This window comes from Apteryx mantelli, chromosome Z (assembly GCF_036417845.1).
Source record: "Apteryx mantelli isolate bAptMan1 chromosome Z, bAptMan1.hap1, whole genome shotgun sequence".
Classification (NCBI taxonomy): Eukaryota; Metazoa; Chordata; class Aves; order Apterygiformes; family Apterygidae; genus Apteryx; species Apteryx mantelli.
Window position 1 is genome coordinate 60,569,738 of NC_090020.1, and position 13,313 is coordinate 60,583,050.

At 36.4% G+C, this 13,313-nt stretch overlaps 1 protein-coding gene across 3 annotated transcripts in view; it reads left to right on the forward strand.

Moving 5' to 3' along the window:
* Positions 1-11,898, forward strand: part of IQGAP2 (IQ motif containing GTPase activating protein 2) — a 130,646-nt gene extending 118,748 nt beyond the window's left edge. For all 3 annotated transcript variants that reach the window (XM_067316559.1, XM_067316557.1, XM_067316558.1), the window contains 7 exons: positions 504-645; positions 4,035-4,122; positions 5,143-5,355; positions 6,323-6,483; positions 7,373-7,516; positions 10,419-10,527; positions 10,967-11,898. In XM_067316559.1, coding sequence (XP_067172660.1) covers positions 504-645; positions 4,035-4,122; positions 5,143-5,355; positions 6,323-6,483; positions 7,373-7,516; positions 10,419-10,527; positions 10,967-11,080 — 971 coding nt within the window. In that variant the 3' untranslated portion in view covers positions 11,081-11,898. The remainder of the gene's footprint in view (positions 1-503; positions 646-4,034; positions 4,123-5,142; positions 5,356-6,322; positions 6,484-7,372; positions 7,517-10,418; positions 10,528-10,966) is intronic.
* Positions 11,899-13,313: the final 1,415 nt, after the last annotated feature.

The following is a 13,313-nucleotide window of genomic DNA, read 5'->3' on the forward strand; positions in this document are numbered from 1 at the left end:
AAAAAACAAACTATTAGAAAGTTATAAGGAGTAAATGTATCTGATATTTACTTTGCCTTATTTTTGTACTAGGATGGAAACTGTGACTTCCTGGCTTAGAAGGACAGCATGGGTATTACCAGAGTCAAAGTGAATAGCCTATTACCGTGGCTACTGGTCTTTCACTTTTCATTATTACCACATTAGGACTAAGGATGTTAAATTGCTTGTATTCTTTTGTTTGAAAAAAACATGAGTCTCTTGCAGATCAGTACCTTGAAAATAAAGAGTTGGTGGCATTTCCAAAATATTCTAACTGGTCAGATGGCTTATAGTTTTGACTGCTCAATGTCCAGTAGAATGACTGCTTCTAAATGGTGGGAATGGAGGGGCTATTTAATAAACTTAACAAAACTTCTTATGACATATTAAAAAGTGATTTCTCAAGGTTATTGTTCTGTTTCATGCACTGACTCCTGAGGAAGATACCAAACTGGAGTAAAAGACATGTTTCCTCTTTACAGGGGAAGGAGCTGTTGATCCCAATGACCCCAACAGGGAAAGCACACTGAATCAGCTTGCAAAAACAGAGATTTCGCTATCTCTAACCAGCAAATACGAGTTACGAGAAGGTGAAGATCAGGATCTCCAAAGCCTGATGATAAAGTATGTTTTCCTCAGAAACCTACATTCTTGCAATGTTTTTGTCAAAAACAAGTCATTTCCACTTTGTATCCCTGCCTAAGTGCATTTTTGAGGCTATGAGTACACTCAATTTTCAAAGACCAACAAGTGTTCAGTCCTACTCAAACTTTTGAAAAAGTCAGAAAAACTGTTAATTCTTCCAGTATGTTTATTTTCCCATAAGCTTACTGCCATTTTTGTTTTGGACGATGACTGGATCATTCTTTAACCTACTATGTGCTCTTCCTTGAAGTTATAAAAGCATTCTGTTTTAAAGCATCACTGCATTGGAAAAGTCAAGGTGAAATTCTATCTACGCTTGTAAGGCGTAGACAGTAAGTATCAAACTGTCCTCTCCTCCCCCTCAAATGAAAACATTTCCCTGACCTACTGCCATCAGGCATTTGAACAGGATGTGACTGTCACTTCAGCTTGAATAATACATGCCTATGCAGGGAAAGGAAATAATGTTTATCTTATTCTTTTTGGTCAGCAGACTAAGAAATGAGTACCAGGATAAACTATAGGCTACTTTATAGTTCAAAATCTTTTGATAAAATTATTATCAAATTAATGGCATCTCTCTTTAGAAATTATTTAAAATTATCCAGAATAAGGATCGACTTATTTAAGATCCTGGTGCTATTTGAACAAGGAAGTTCTCCTGTATTACTTTACTTATTCCTACCCCACAAATGTGAAGGCTAGAAGTTCACTTTAAGGTAAATAAACATAAGTATTTTACATCATTGCAGGCACTGGGAGTGTAGATACAGGCTTTAATTCAGCTTTAACCTGTTAATAATTTTTTTCTAAATCAAAATTCAATACAATAAATTAATTAGGCAATAAGTAAAGTTTTGCAACTGAAGCAAGTTCTTAACTGTTATGGCTGCAGTGAACAGTGCAATTTGTATAACTCTTAGCCACACATGACTGTTTGAAGTTTGGGAAAAAATCTAATCTTAAATCTAATCTTAAAATCTAATCTTAAATTTAAATATTTAGCCTAAGAGGAAAAGGTTTTTTTCACTGTAAGTTATGCAAACTTGATATAAGTCAAACTTTTTTTTTTGAACTTATCAAACATGAGCTATCAAGTAAAGTGACTGCAATGACAATGCCAAATTGAGGCTGAATTATGTCACTTGGGATTCAGGAGACAAGGGCTCGAGAGGTGTTCCCAGAATGTTTTTGTAATAGGAATATGTCTACTGTTGTCTCTTTACATTATAAAGAACTTTCGCTTCCTGTCCCTTTTTTCTCTGTGTAGGGGAAAAATGTTAGCCCTTAATGGAATCCCTAAAAAATATGCAAAATCAAAGCTAAAAGGAGATGTTTCTGATCCTTTACACTGTGTTGAAATATGCTGAAATAGCATGAGAATTAAAAGAATATAACTTCCCTATTGCATAAGTATTTATTAAATTTTCTTAAAATTTGATAAAGATTACTGGAAAGTAATCTGACATTAGAATAATTATTAACAAAATATGTGTTAAGTTGCAACAACATCGAAAGTCAGAATAACTTACCGCTATCTTTTATGCAAGAGATGTAAATACGGATGTTGTAGCACATACTCTAGATTTCCTACCTTAATTGCATAGAAGTCTTTCTGCAACTGTGAAATATTATGCATCTGGATAAAATTCATGTGTCATAGCTGATTCACAGCATGTTTCCTGTTTCTCTACAAGTGACGTGTCTCTTCTGTAGAAATATCAAAGGGTTTATTTTCAAATGATTGTTAATTAAGGTTTCTGTGATGAACCCTAAAATTTGCGGGTACCACTCTCCAACAAACTATACGCAAGGTGCCTAGTATATGTGGTTTGAATGCCACACACCAAGTGATACAGGAATATGATGCAATACATGAATGGGGAGGAGTTTAGCCCTAAGTGTTTTGCACCCTGTCTGGGAAACAACAAAGCTGAGTTTGATATGGGAGAGGAAGTAGATGCAAGATTCATTATGTTTATCAGCCATATCAGCATAACATTAAATGTATGTTTCTAAAGCTGTGCATAAAGTGGTGACATTGTCGCACGCACACACACTGACATTAACTGTGGTGGTGACCAACAAAGATTGAAGAAGGCGACTTCAGAAAGAGAAAGCTAGGAACTTGTTATAGCCAAGGTGAATTAACTTTAGAGAATCTTTTTGTTTTTTTTTCTGGCAAACTGGAGTGAATTCCAAAAAAGTTTTTTTGGGGGGGAGGGGTGTATGTGTGGGGGGGGGATTTACAGCAATTCCTTGGAAGCTGTTCCATGGGTCAAAACTGCTCAGTGCAGTTACCAGAAGCTCTGGATGAGCAAACTAGTTTCCAGGAGGTATAGCATGTTATGTTTTAACACAGAAATAGTACTGCTTCAGTTCTGCCTATGCTTTCAGAGTGATTCCTACAGTTTTGCTCTTTCTATGAAAGCCTGAATCAAACTCAAATACCTTTAACAGAATGTTTATTGATAAAGTTGCCTGTATATGAGCAAATCCTTTGTTCTATCTCATCGTGGTTTTGTGAGAACTTCTAGTCTTGAAAACAAACAAAAAAAACTTCACATAAGTAAACTATCATTTTAAACAAAATCATGAGGTTTTATCACTTAAATATTTTCCTCAAAAACCTAAGTTGCATCTTTTTTCAGGTTTCTGTTAATCTTTTAAGAACAATGGATCACAAATCGAATGAGCTGTATCTCATTCGTAATAGTATCCTCTAAATTAACAGAAGTCTGTAACAGGATGTTCTTGGAAGAATTATAGATGAATAGGCAGCAGGAATGAGATAAACTCCTACCAAAAAAGAACTGGTTTACATATCAGGCTGTAACAGCTTGCCTTTGTTCAATGAGGAAATGCTCCCTGTCTGTTGCCACTGGAGAAACATCTGCCCCTTATAGTGTGTGTATAAATACAGTGACAGTTGTATATTGCTCCAGAAGTTCAGCAGTTTTGAGTGCATTTCCATTTATTCAATGAATATGACCCTTAAAGTAACTGTGCATAGCTCTGGCTTTGGAAAGATGACTATTCCTAGCTGCTATTTTGTCACAGAATCATAATTAAAATCCACATGTAGGTTGCTCTCTGAATGTTTACTACATTAACAGCAATTATTTTCCTATGTTAACTGGGTAACTTTTCTAAAATAAAAAGGGGAAGAGTATGTACATATTTCTATCTTCATGTCTGTGTAGAAGCCAGTTATTCAATGCAATCTATGGAAGCTCTGAAAAATAAAATGCTAGGAAATATAAACATTACCAAGTATCCATAATACGTTTGGTAGTTTTACTATTGAAGAAATGCACAGCTGATCCAGTGACAACTGTTTTGTAATATTTATATATTCCTTTAAAAAGGACCAAAAGACTTATTGTGGATGTGATACGAACACAGCCAGGGGATATGCTCTTAGAAATCTTAGAAACACCAGCAACTGCACAACAGGTAAGTGCTACACTATGCCTGAATAGGGAAGAAAATACTATTTTACTTACTATAGCTGAGTACTTGAAAGCCTTAATAGATTTCCGACTGCTTTCTCCATCATTATATAATCTATCACTATATAATAATAAAATCATTGTTACAGTTTTTAAATCTGCTTGGCTCTAGATCCATCAAAACATGAGACTTGCACATTTTTTCAGCATATAATTGGTAACAGTTCTGAAAAAATTTCTTAAAAGTCTTTGTCAACTAATTTCAGAGACAGAAAGCATACTATTTATTATAGCTATTTTCATTCAATGCTGTTACTAACACTTTGCTGTGTTTAGCTCATATAGCCTATTCCTAATTAAATGTCAAGTGTCTTTCTGCAAACACCTAGAATAAGAAATTCTTCAAATTCTATATATTGTTTGTAAAGAGGGCTATTGCTTTTGTTTGTTATAATACGACCAAAATCCTAAGGTGAATTGCTAGATTTTTTTTTTCTCATGAATTTCAGTATCTTGACTCAAGTTTTCTGTCACTTAGTTTATTTGCTTAAGCAATATAAGCAAATACCTACTTGGGGAACTGCCACTTCCCTTTGTAAGGGAAAGGAACAGGAACAGCTCCTAGTTGATGACTTCCCTTGTAGATATTAACACACAAAGCTACATCTCAGTAATGTGCACACTTCAGGCTACCTCATCATGTGCATGCATATGTAGGGGGCACATGTAAGATCTGGACAGTATTCCCACAACTAACTGAAGTCATTAAGTCTTTTGGCTGATTTCAGTCCAGTTTGGATTAATTCAACGCAGGTCTAGATGTTGTAAGTAATTAGTTACTTATGGTATGTCAAAAAAAATTGTAAACTGAGTGCTTTTAAACCATATGGTATGGGGAGATAAAGCCTACACCTTTATGCTTGGTTATCTCCTTTGAGAATCCAATGTATCTGGATACTTACAGTTATTGTGAGCTGAAAAATAACTTCAGTTTTAGCTTTTTCTTTTTTTTTTTTTAACCCAGGAATCTGAGCACTTGAAAATTGTAGAAAAACGTGCCATCTTAGATTCCAAAACTCCAGAGAAAATGAAGCACAGTCAGTCTATTTTTGAAGATGGGCAGCTACCCATAGAACAAAAGAAAAGGAAAATTCAGAGGAATCTCCGGACATTGGAACAAGCAGGATTAGTGTCTTCAGCAACTAAGTATCAAGAAATTATCAATGAGATTGCTAAGGTAAATGGAACATGCTCCTTTTATATTATGGGTTTTTAGGAATCTAGCCTAAATCTATTCTAGCTAAAGATGCACGTAAGCATTCTTCTACAGAACACTACACTAAATCGTTATTATCCAAATAAAAAACAAATCTTAGAGTTTGCCAATGAAATAAGTGAAAGGCACTCTAATGCATAACTTCTGAATCATTACGTTCAACCCAAGCTTTAGCTTGGCAGTTACTAGTTCTGAACTAGTCTAAGCTCAAGCTCCCCTTTCATAGGCCTCACACCAGAAGCTTGCTGTGAGGAAAAAGAGCCACTGTTTACAGCATGATGACATCTTCCTTAATATCTGTGTCATGCCCCAAGGACCACAGCTGAGTTTGATACCACATCGATTCATTTAGTTCCGCTCATTCACTGCCCCTGTGACTGGGGGGACAGAAGTGAGGTCAGTGTTGGACCAGTGCAGGCCTTAGCACAGACACCATAAGATTAGCTTTACAGTTAGAAGCTCCAGTAGCTGACTTGGATCTCAAGGTGTTTGGTGAAAGCAGTATGTTTGGAGGGGCTCCTGCCAGTAGCAGCACAGGGGTTATCCTTTGCAACTGCATTAGGATTTGTGGGAAATGTACTGTCTGGAGTGACCCACACAGTGTCCTTTCTAACCAAAATTTAATAGCCCGACTTCCCTGCAATTGGCAGCGAGGTGGAAAAATCACACAAGACACCAGGGAGTGATCAGGGCCCATCAAAGACAAAACACAAGCAGGAACATGCTTGTCACCCTCTGTTCGGTCATGTGAACTGTGGTACCCATAACTGGTACCATGTTTGTGAGAACTAATACAATGTAGTTCATGCTTTCTCCAAGTAAGTCACATTGTGTAAATGCAATTTGAACAGTGATAATCTGTGAGAATGTTTTAAAAAAATCAAATTAATAAGCCAATTATATTAATCAATTTCAATCTTCTGTTTAGGATATCCGAAATCAAAGGAGATACAGACATCATCGAAAAGCTGAACTGGTGAAACTTCAGCAGACTCTGAATGCACTTAACTCCAAGACAGCATTTTATGAGGAACAAATTAATTATTACAACGCCTATATAAAAACTTGTTTAGACAACTTAACAAGAAAGTGAGTTGAGTCTTCTTGCATTTTAATATTTCAGGAGTTTTGAGGCTGTGTTTTATTAGCAGGGAGAGCAGGTGCTATCCGTAGTTGAAAGTTCTGATGCCAACAGATTGGTAATCCACATATTAAAAAGTGCATTAGAGTTGTCACTGTAAGCTGGACTGAAGACTGAAAAATTATCATGCATTTCTTTAAAGAGGCCTTAAAGAGGCCTGATATATATGCATGTTTTCATTGTATTTAATTGGTGTTGCTCCATAACTTTACTAGCATTCTTTGAAGTCATATGCAGCTTTGGGAAGTAATTATTGATTTTCTTCCTTCATTCAAATGATTTGTATTTGTCTTTAGAATGGAAAGATATGAAATAAATATGACTAAAGCATTACTACTTTTCAGGTATGATGCAAATGACACTCTCTTGAGATCAAGCCCCTATTAGTGCCATTAAAGCATGCAAACATTTTACTAACATTAACAGGGGCTTTCTCAATGAGTACTTCATTAATCCAAAAATGAACTCAAAAGGCCAATCTTATTCTACATCTGCATCGTTCATTGTATGCTTACAAATTGCTATTTTGAAGTAATAATTGTGGACTCTTGGACTTGGTTTGCTTTTTACAATAGAATTTAAATTTAAGTGCTAACAAATATTGAAAAAATTATTACAGAAATGTTTAGGTTGCTGCTATTTTGTGTGCTAAAAATACCCCTAATTCTCAGATTTGAACAGAATTAGCATTCAAAACATTAAAAGCAGTTTCAGAAGAAGGCAAAGACTGAAGGAAATGTAAATATGGCTAGCAGAGTAGTTGGAAGTATAAAGGACAAAACTGTGTTCCTGGTGGATTAATCACAAGCTTTTTTTCCCTCATTCTTCTCTTTCCAGAAATTCACGGAGGTCAATTAAACTGGATGGAAAAGACGAGGTGAAGGGAAGCAAAAAAATGAAGCATGCATCATTAAAGTACACAGCCGCAAGACTGCATGAAAAGGGTGTCATCTTAGAAATTGAAGATCTTCAAACCAACCAGTAAGTGTGGCATAAAACAAATCAGAGCATTTTGTAGTTGACAGCTCCTTAAGGAGTCTGGCTTTTGTTTCAAGAAGTCTTCTCAATTTTCTGCATTGCATCTAAAATTACTTCAGATTTTTATATTCAGAGGAAAGAATAAATCTAATTGTCATAATTCATTTTTTTCCCCTTGTAGCTTGCTACATGTTTACCTTCTTGGGCAAATAGTGGAATAAGCCTATTTTGGCACTAGCTTGGATGGAACCAATACAAGTCAGCCAGCATGCTCACTGCTGATTGACTTGCTGAGCAGCTTTTACTTTTTCATTTGCTGACCAATCTCTTATCATATAACTGAGTAAAGTAAATACTTGCTATGGTGCACTTTCCAACTACAAACATGTAAAGTGCCACTATGAACACACATAATAAAATAGTAGGCACAGCATTTCTGAACTTAAGGTGAGACTGTTTCTCGACCTAAAGCAATTTGAGTTTCTCTTTCCCCTTAAAATACTGAAGAGAAATTACAGTTTGTATGGTCATTGCCATTTTAGCTCATGTCATACTGTCAGCATATCAGCATGGTGAATGGATGTTATGCTTTATCTATTAACGTTTTATGATTCATTTTGAGGCAGCTGCAGTCAAAATCTTCCTTCCTCTGCACCATTATTTCCTTCCTTCCTCTGTGCCCTTCCTTCCTTGCTTCCTCTGCATGGAAAAAAGTTTTCTGGGTCACTTTTTTTCCCAAGCGGGTTCATCGGGCAGAGTGAGCTATGCCAGGCAAACTGAAAACAGAAGAGTGTACACCTGCAAGGAGCTACTCAGGAGTGGCAGGAAGAAAATCTGACTGTACTGTTCCAGGCTGTGGATGCTTACTATCCTGTTTCCTTTACATCCCACCCCCAATTGATTCCAACTTAAAGGACTGTTGAGAGCTCTGTAATCCAGCCTATCTGTAGATATACCAGTCAAGTCTCCAAGAAGACATTGCAGCAGGGATGCGATTGTTCATGTTACATCATTTGCAATTCAGTAAGTCTCCAGTGTACTCAGGGATAGCTTCAAAAAAATCTGAAAGAGAAGAAAAGAACTTTTTGACTTGAGACCTTATGCAAGCTTCTAGTCTTGCATAAAACTCTCTCTACAATGTTTGAGCATTCCTCTGCATTACCTATTTAAAGAAATGCAGTCTAGAAAGGATCATCTAAAACCAAGAGCAAACACCATTCATCTAGAACTTAACCAGTATATAGAATTGCTGTATTGATTTCATTACAAAAGAATGGCAATAGCCCTAACAAATGGGGAAGCTAGACAAGTTATGAATAATCAAGAGCTTAATGGGCATTATTTAGCCTCTAATTCTGGTGTCATAGCATATCACCTTTCCAGTACTTTTCTGGGGGAGAGTGAACAAAAACTGCTAAACTTCTTTTCTGACCCTACATAACAGCAAATTCAAGTCTTTTAAAGAAGCTATCCCTAAATATTACTATACCACTATATATATATAACTATACTAAATATTACTATATGTAGGTAGCATCTAACTATTCAGATGTCAAAGCTGCATCCTACTGCTACTTCCGCTTTAATCCCTGGTCATCTAATGATTATTTAAAAGATAGTCATGACTATACAAAAGTGTCTATATCTGCTTTAAGGATTAGTGCTGTTCAGAAAGTAACTTATGGGTAAAGTCAAAATGTCCATTCTCTAATCCAACAAATCCAAGACTGATCTCAGAGTAAAGAAAGACACTTTATTTCCTCTTATCTTCCTAAGACGACCAGACTGACTTGTTCTGAGTACATAAACTGGGCCTGCAATGTGAAGGGATCCCATGCAGCTTCTGTTTGCAGTTCTGCAGGATCAGTATATTGCAACAGGTCAGGGAGAGAAATCAAGTTACTTATGTGGAATACTGTGCTTAGGCTGGGATAATATTTGTAATAGAACATTACATGGTAGGTCAAAACAACTGCCATCATAGATGAGGTCAAATCTAACAACTCACACTGCTGTGCAAATACAGTGTGGCCTATATTTTCATGAATGCTTCTTTCAGTGATCCCTGTTCTCCTTGTACTTGACTGTTTTTGCATCCTACTTTCGCTATACATTTCATAAACCGGATCAGAAAATTAATTTGGAGGGACAGAAGGAGGGGGATGAGAGAAAAGGCTTAGCTGCCAGCTGCTAAAGCCAAGCACTGTCATAAATATAAATTCTCCTAAAGCTCAGGCTTGCTTTAGCTGGCTATGTGGTCGTGCAGCATGGCTTTGCTGAAGGAAGGAGTACAATTAAACTCATTAGATGGCCCTGTGTGATGTTGCTTGATAGCAAAAGCACTGGCCTGAGAGATTCCCTATGTCTACCAGGTAGTTTTTGCCATGAGCTGTTATCTTCCCTCCTGTTCTGTTCAAGGCAGTGGGGTTTGATTTTAAGGGTCACTTATTTTGCAGTATCTGTGATCAAACACTACTGTGCCTATAGTTCCAGCTTAAGGAGTTCACATTTGCAGGCTGGTGGCTTTGAAGATTTCTAAGCTGGATCAATTTGTTTAGTGTGATCTCTCAAACATGGCTAGCACAGCTCAAGTAGCAGCAGCATGCTGATGTGTGGGAGTGTTGATGCTGGGGGCACTACTACTTAGGGCTGGCAGAAATGCCGGCTTTATGTTGCAGATTTGGGGTCCAAGGCCTGTTGTAGACCAATTACTCTGTGGTCTCTCAAGGTTGCTGCTGCTGGGGGAGATAAAGCTGTGCCTCCATAACATATGTTGTGCTACAATAAACGCTGGTATTTATTCCAAAAGTTCTTCTGTCTTTTGCAAGTTTTTCCACATAACTGTCATCAGATTATGTAACACTGCACAGTATACATACTCAACTACTCTTCTTTTTGTTTTAAGGTTTAAGAATGTTATGTTTGATATCACACCTGGAGAAGAAGTAGGAGACTTTGAAATCAAAGCAAAATTTTTGGGGGTTGAGATGGAAAAAGTGCAACTGCATTTCCAGGTAGAGTTGTAGAGTTTTAGTTTTGTTACTGTGCCCTAAAGCAGATCATGTGGGGAATAACTATATACCTTTGGTAGGATGATGCTGGACTTAGGCTAAGGTTAATGTTTATAACAGTAATTGTACTATAATAATAGTTATACTAATTGTCAAACTGCATCAAACCAAATGCCAGATTAGTTTAATGGCTAGCAGTAAATACCATGGGAAAACTAAAACACACACAAAATCTTTCTTCTGGTATGCTGTTATTGACAGGCTGCAATTTGGGATCTAGAGGACAAATGACATTTTTCATACCTATCCAGTAGTTACTTGTAACTTTTTTTAGTTGTGACGGGCCTGAAGCTTGAGATGCTTATGTAATGAAAATAACCCAACCTTATTGTCATAAACTATGAATTCAAGCAAAGACTAATGATTTTATTTATAATTACAGGATTTGCTTCAGATGCAGTATGAAGGTGTGGCTGTAATGAAAATGTTTGATAAAGCAAAAGTGAATGTGAACTTGCTCATATTTTTGTTGAATAAGAAATTCTATGGAAAATGAGCATGTCAGATATGGACTCTGCATCCATCAGTGGGAAGTCTATTCAGTATTTTTTGCTTTTAAACATTTGTTTGAAGTTTGTCATTGGACGCTTTTTAACTTTAAAAAAACCAAAACACCAAATGTTCACAGGAAGCAGTGCCTTTTCATCATTAATAATGAAGCAGAGAAATAGAAAATAGATTAATTTAAACACTTCCAGATTTCATTGGTGTTGGTACTTTCAAATCAAAATACTATTATTTAGGACACTCAGCTATTGTGGTTGTGTGGATTTTAAAGTAGACAGAAAATGAATTTAGTTGAATATATAAACCTCTTCCTATTAAAAGCATTTTAAAATGACCTCAGATATATAATATAGTTCTTATTAGACTTTAAGTATTTAACAAAAAAAATCCTAATTCATTTCTAAGGGATAGTTTGGGCAAATATTTAGCTACATACTAAGCCTATTTTCTGGCAGTTGTCAATTGTAAAGCGAATTTATTGTGCAATTCAAAAAAAATTTATAGGTAATTATAAAGTGACAATAACATTTTACTGTACAAAAATATATTTTGTGATTCATTCCTACTAAATAAAATGCACTACTGCCTCATGTTAAATGACATTTTCTACTATCACAGCCTTCTGAGTGGCACAGGGGGCAATCTGAATAGTGAACAGATGTCATTCAGTTTGAAGTATTTGAATACATAAATTGTGCCTGTATGTCTTTTTTGTAAGAAAATAAATGCAATAAAATCAGTATTTAGATTTTTTTAAATATATTCTTTGGAGATTGTTCTATGTAAAATAAATGTTACTTAAACTGGCTTCATTCCAACTTGGTTGTGTGTATAATGGGTAATGTAATATATAAACCAAGGAAAATTCTTCTACTCTTGCTTTCCTTGTGACAAATGTTTAAAAAGATGAATGGACAATAAGGAATTCTGGAATGCATGATATAAGCATCAAATATTAATTCTGAAGATGGAATAAAACTCTGTAAAGTCAGTGGTAGATACTAGCTTAGTTGGTACACTGACCTGTTATATTATATGAGTTGAAAAAAAATTGATTAGAATACAGTTACCGTAGATATTTATGGGCATTAATATCCCTAATTAAAAGATAAACAGCTCCAAGATTCTTCCATTTCTCTTCCAGCTAGTTATTCTGCATTACTTGAGTATAAGCCATTTTAACATTACATAAATGCTACAGTATTAATATCCAGATTCACTTAAAATAGCTGGTTGGGAAGATGAAAGTAGTATTTGATTTACTTTTGCTTCCAGTGGAGAAAAGTGAATTGTACTTGAATACAAATTAAATTCACAGTTCAGTGGGGTTTTTTTGCTTCCCTTTTTATCTGTAACACACTTGAGGCTAATTCCTGCATATTTCTGACAAATTCAATCTGAGCAGGTAAGTCTGCACCAGTGAGCTGTCAATCAAGACCAGATGCCTGAGGTAATGTATCAAAAGGCTGGAGTTCTGCTGGTGTGATTTTCATAGCCCTTTCCAGCCTGTGTGTGAATAAGTCATTCCTGGATATGCAGCTTTGTGTGGTGTACTTAGACACATCCGGTGAAATACTACGTTTAGTTCTAATGGGGACAGGATACTCCTCAGTGATTTTCCAGCCACATCTAACGTGCGGAAGCTTATTTTGTTCCCAGGGAATGACATCTATGGAAGGTACGGTCTCTGTGCTAGGCCTCATCTTTTCCAACCATTTCTTGAGATTCTTGCTCTTCCAGTACACATCAAAGATTAATGTTGGTTTAATTTTTTAAGCTCCTCTAGAATCATTTTTTTTTTAGTTAACTAGTTCAGTCTATAGTCAATTACAAACAATGCAGTTATTTTCACTAGCCTTATAGCCCACAGTGGCAACTGGATATAAGTGATTTCAATTACATTAAGAAAAATTACCTTTCTAGCTTGGTAACAGAATTCAGAGTTGGCAAAATCCTTTGATTTGTACTTCTGTCTTCTCCACCTGCCCAAGTGCTTGACCCCTTCTCTCTTTCTGTTACCAGCTAGCATCAAGGAAGAACACGTGGCCAAGGCTGACATGCAGTTAGTACCTGACTTTCCTACACCTCAAGGCCGTGCCCGCGGTTTCGCTGCCCTTTTGCAATCCTGCAGCTGCTTGCCCGTGGGACCCGTGCCTACCCCCCCCCCCCCACGGGGTCCCCGGCTCCCTCCGAGCAGTGCTCTCCCCAGCCCGGCCTGGCCG